The sequence below is a fragment of the Micromesistius poutassou genome (genome assembly GCF_964030765.1).
Source record: "Micromesistius poutassou genome assembly, chromosome: 12".
NCBI lineage: Eukaryota > Metazoa > Chordata > Actinopteri > Gadiformes > Gadidae > Micromesistius > Micromesistius poutassou.
This window is the reverse complement of record NC_140282.1, coordinates 11,544,409-11,549,111: the sequence shown is the minus strand read 5'-3', so window position 1 is coordinate 11,549,111 and position 4,703 is coordinate 11,544,409. Positions and strand designations below refer to the sequence as shown.

The 4,703-nt window shown below is 45.8% G+C and overlaps 1 protein-coding gene across 2 annotated transcripts; it reads left to right on the top strand.

Moving 5' to 3' along the window:
• Nucleotides 1-342: 342 nt before the first annotated feature.
• On the top strand, nucleotides 343-4,292 carry marchf3 (membrane associated ring-CH-type finger 3). Of its 2 annotated transcripts, none has more exons than XM_084476622.1 (5): nucleotides 343-450; nucleotides 1,483-1,723; nucleotides 2,157-2,352; nucleotides 3,395-3,601; nucleotides 4,128-4,292. In XM_084476622.1, exons 2-5 carry the CDS (start codon nucleotides 1,533-1,535, stop codon nucleotides 4,281-4,283), a joined length of 750 nt encoding a protein of 249 aa, XP_084332748.1. In that variant the 5' UTR covers nucleotides 343-450; nucleotides 1,483-1,532; the 3' UTR covers nucleotides 4,284-4,292. The 2 variants fall into 2 exon arrangements, with proteins under 2 accessions (XP_084332748.1, XP_084332747.1); XM_084476621.1 differs by having other exon boundaries at nucleotides 360-450; nucleotides 1,488-1,723.
• The last annotated feature ends 411 nt before the right edge of the window (nucleotides 4,293-4,703 follow it).

Below are 4,703 nucleotides of genomic sequence, written 5' to 3'. Positions count from 1 at the left end.
AGACAGGGACGTTGCGATGCTCTTGCAGAGCGGACCCTTATTACCATAGGAGGTGAGGGGTCGTGGGGGAAGGGTCCCCCACAGCCCGCTCCGGTCTGCTTGGGAGCCCTAACAGGATTATGGGGGACGCAGCAAGGTAGCGCTTCGATCCCGCCTCCGTTGCATCTCACTATAAGGCAAGTGATTTACATCTGGCTGGACTGTCTGTCTGTCACATACTTTCCCCTTGATAATCCCTCACTATTCTCACCGCCGGTGTCAAATGCGCTTAATCCGCTGGGCGGGGCGTTTGCTCACCAACACACTGGCATTGGTCTCAACACAGACCTTTATAAACACCACCGGCACCACCACCACAAGGGAAATCGTTTTTTTTTTTCATTTCAACGGAGCATGACCACTGAATCGCCTCGAAGCCTTGTGGATATTGACCAGCGCGCATCATTCGAGGTAATATTGATTATCGCTTATTGTTTATTATAGGCTATGTGACCTCAGCCACATCGTTAGGCTTGTCCGAACGGGGAAGGGTGAATGTTGACCGCTAATTGGTTTGTGTTTTTAGTACTTGATTGTTATTTGAAATATTGATAAAGTTGCTCAAATAGCCTACCTTCTAGGTCAGGTCGATTTATTGTGTAATAAATAAGAAGACTTTAGAACACGTGTTGCTGTGACTTTCACTTTCACTTGATTTATGTGTTATAGCCTACCGGTAAACCAAAACAGCTCTTATATAATATAAAATATAGGCTAGAATACAATCATTATATTTTCAATGAGATAACCTTTTATTTTGAATGTTTTACATTTTGTATTGTCATACATGTAGGCCTAATACATATATAGGCCTATGTGTATTTTATAGTATGGCATACAGTGCGTTTTAAAAAACTTTCCTTGAACAGTTGTTATTCGACTGAACGTTATTCAGTCGAACTCTCTACATTGTCAATCGTATCATAATCAACCCATTCTTTCTGAGATCGAGAAGGAGGGCAGTTTGAGGTGAACTGTAAATTACATCAATGGTCATTACTCATTCAGCTTCAACAGGGAAGAGATCACAGATCAACGTAATCACCACCAGCCACCTAAGGGATGGTTGTTGTTATTGTTGTTGTTGACTACAGCCTCTCAAAACATTGAGGATATGTCAATTGAATGAACATTGTCAGCTTTACTTTTTGTCACATTTGACCTTGCAATTTGTACTGTCAGTAAGTACTAATGAAGTTAGTGATTTGTTGTTCAATATAAAAAAAACCCTCAAATAGAGTTTATTTTCTAAAGATGAAACACAATCATAGGGAGTAACCAACACATTGGTTGGTTACACAGAGTAACCAACCAATTGGTTGGACTGGTCAGGTGATAAATGACCATGGCATGTACACCCCCAATATGTGCCGATTAGAATCAGCAGAGACCGTTTTCTGATTCTTAACGGGTCTCTGACTGAGTGTTCTTCCTATTGGTCAGTTAAGATGCAGCAGGACGATGGCCGTGTGACCTGCTCCTGATGTCAGTGAATGGCTCCCAACTTGGCAGACATGACATCCGAGCAGCTCCCAGCGCCATGGCAACAGGGAGAGGACGAGAGCGAGGTGAAGGTTCTGCTAGGGGAGGGGCTGGAGGCGGAGCTAGGCAACGACACTCAGGAAGTTACGGACCACCAAGGAGGAGAGAGCACCTGCTGGCAACCTAGACCCTTTAACGACAGGTAACCACAGCAACCGCACATCAGACATGCATCATTATCATCACCTTTTGTGTTCACCTTCGTTTAACTTACCTACTTATTATGAAACATTTATTTTGGCTGAGCAAATGTGACCAGTATATCTTTTGGTCTGAAAACGTGTGTTGTGATTTCACAATTTTGATGAATGCATTCTCTACGTAGTATGTGTTGTCCCAGTGGGAATCAAACCCCTAACTCTGTCCTTAGTGGCCTGCTCTAATCCTGTCAACGTAAACTGGCAATCCAATTTGTCGCGGTGGAACAAAAAAAACAAACTTTCCTCGAACACACATAGAAAGACACCCGTTGTGTCCCTTTACCAATGTCTAAGCAGTCCGCCATAGTTAGTATGATTCCTGATACCCTCTTCCTTTCTCTGTGTGTGTCTCTTGTCTGGTGTCCTGGGGAGCAGCGACGAGCCATTCTGCAGGATCTGCCACGAGGGCGGGAGTTCCGGGGAGCTGCTGTCCCCATGCGAGTGCTCCGGCACCCTGGCCATGGTTCACCGCGCCTGCCTGGAGCACTGGCTCACCTCGTCCAACACCAGCCACTGTGAACTCTGCCACTACCAGTTCTCCCTGGAACGGCTGCCCAAGCCATTCACAGAGGTACGAATAGTCCGCATTACAGCCACTCAAAACGAGCCAACTCGCTCAGGGTTAGGAGAGTGTGTAGTGGGTATAGGGTGACGCCCAGACGAAAGCATTACCTGTAGGCATTCTTCAGCAAGACGCCTAACACCTGCTCCTGAATGACATGCATCTGAAATCACTGGAGGTTGCTTTGGATAAAAGAAAAATAATAATCACCTTAATGACAATAAATTACTAAAGGTTGGTCAAAGCCCACACTAGGCACCCGGCACGTTTCTCATCCTTATGTGCGTCACGGTAGCAGGCGCGTGTCCTTGAGGTGTGTGGCCACAGGATGACCTCCTCAACGAACCACCTCACCCTGGCCTCCGCGGATTGGAGTGGCCGGGGGCTTGCTGCCCAGCTTACTACCCACCCCTGGCCCTCACGTTGTACATCCCCTTCTGAGCTGCGAGCAGAGTGGTTAGCGCTAAAGCCACTTAGCCTTTTACAAACCTGATTAGCCGGCACGTCATGCCCAGAGACCGGCGCGGGGCGGAAGTCCTCCCATATTAGTACTGCCACTGTATTAGTGGCCAGAGGAGTCCTGCCCGTGTGCTTCTGCAAACAGAGGCCCGACGTGTGTGTGGACATGTGCGGTGTTATGTCAGCCGCATCATGCACACCCGCCGCCACATACACACTGTGTTGTGTAACGGACACACCTGTTTTGTTGATGACACACACACACACACACACACACACACACACACACACACACACACAATGGTGTGAGCTGCACAGTAGCGTTTTACAAAGTGCACATGTTCAGATGTTTGCTGAAACGTTTTAATCATCAAACATTTTGAGAGATAATTAAAGCAATGAATGAAAAAACGTTTCCAGATGTGTGGACGTTGATCTGATGGATTTATCTCATAAAATGTGATCCATGGACGCAATCTCTTAATGAATATGTTTATACATTGCTGTTATACAGTATATATAGCATATCAGCTCTCACTCCAAATTGTTCTGAATATAAAACCATAACCCGCCCTCTCCTCTCTCTTCCCAGTGGCTGTGCACTCCGTCCATGCGTCACCAGCGCAGAACCCTGTGTGGCGACGTGGTGTGCTTCCTCTTCATCACGCCCCTGGCCAGCCTGTCGGGCTGGCTGTGTGTCCAGGGAGCCCTGGACCTCCACCACACCAACGGGTACGAGGCCCTGGGGCTGCTGGTCCTGACCCTGGCCCTCTTCACCATCTACATCTTCTGGACCATGGTAGGGTTCCAACCGCAGAGTCGGATTGCGTTTTACAAAATGCCCCAAATGTGTTTAAAATGCCCCAAATCTTTCTCAATAACTTTCAATATAGCAATTCACAGTTGGTGACAAAAATTTCACTGTCTTTATATTACAGTTTTCTGTGTACCAGCTCAGTAATTAAGCTAATTTATTTGGCCAAATCATAATCATAAACCCAGGGCTCCACTGAAAAGTCTCGTTTTTGTTTTGTTTCCATCAGTGTCACGTTAACTCAGTTATGGGCTCAACAGGGCACGTCACAAACCATTTATTGGTACATTGTAAAACGATCAATGGAAAAAGAACATTATCATTTATGAGTGGAAGTGTTGAGTTCATGCCAGTGTCTGCCACCGAGAATTGAAGCTCGTCAATTTTATTGTTTGGACGGCTTTCTGGCTGAGCTGAGGGGTTTTCCCCGCAGTAGTAGTGGAGAAAATGCTGTTTAAAATCTTTAAACAACATAGTACATATTCTCAATTATGCCTACTCCCTTCTCCAGGTGTCCGTGCGTTACCACATCCACCTCTTCCAGACATGGAAACTAACCGACCAGAGGGTACGACTGCAGAACCCGCCATCAGGCACCAAACACGGTCACATGGCGGTCAGCGTCTGTCCCTTCAGCAAGGACACCAGCAAAGAGACTATGGTGTGATTCTGCTGGATTTTGATCAGCAGGGAGCGTAAACTCATTTCAAAACCCTGCACGGACAAAAGGCAGCGAAGGACACATGTTTTGGTTGTTCTTCTGGGGACCAAAGAAACTGGAAGTAGATGCTTTTTTTTTTTTTTTAACTGTCAAAACCTCAACTTAATGGGCAGAATAAAAAAAACAATTTGTTAAGATTGAACATTTCAGAAAACTGCTAGAAGCTGTGAAGGGATTAATTGCACAATTGTTCCATTGACAAGCCTGGACTTTTGGGAACATTGTCATAGAAACAGCTTGCAATCTAATGACAATCAATGAGATGTCTTTCATGTTTGCAATTATTCCTATGGAAGACAACAAACCAGAGCTCAATCGTGGAGTAAACCTTCCTACTACTTTCACGTGGCGGGTCACAGGATTTCC

What these genes read in the sequence shown, in the direction of transcription:
- marchf3 (XM_084476622.1), top strand. Translation starts at nt 1,533, where the DNA reads ATGGCTCCCAACTTGGCAGACATGACATCCGAGCAGCTCCCAGCGCCA. An exon ending in CCTAGACCCTTTAACGACAG is followed by an intron (nt 1,724 to 2,156) that starts GTAACCACAGCA and finishes CCTGGGGAGCAG; the next exon opens with CGACGAGCCATTCTGCAGGA. An exon ending in TGCCCAAGCCATTCACAGAG is followed by an intron (nt 2,353 to 3,394) that starts GTACGAATAGTC and finishes CTCTCTTCCCAG; the next exon opens with TGGCTGTGCACTCCGTCCAT.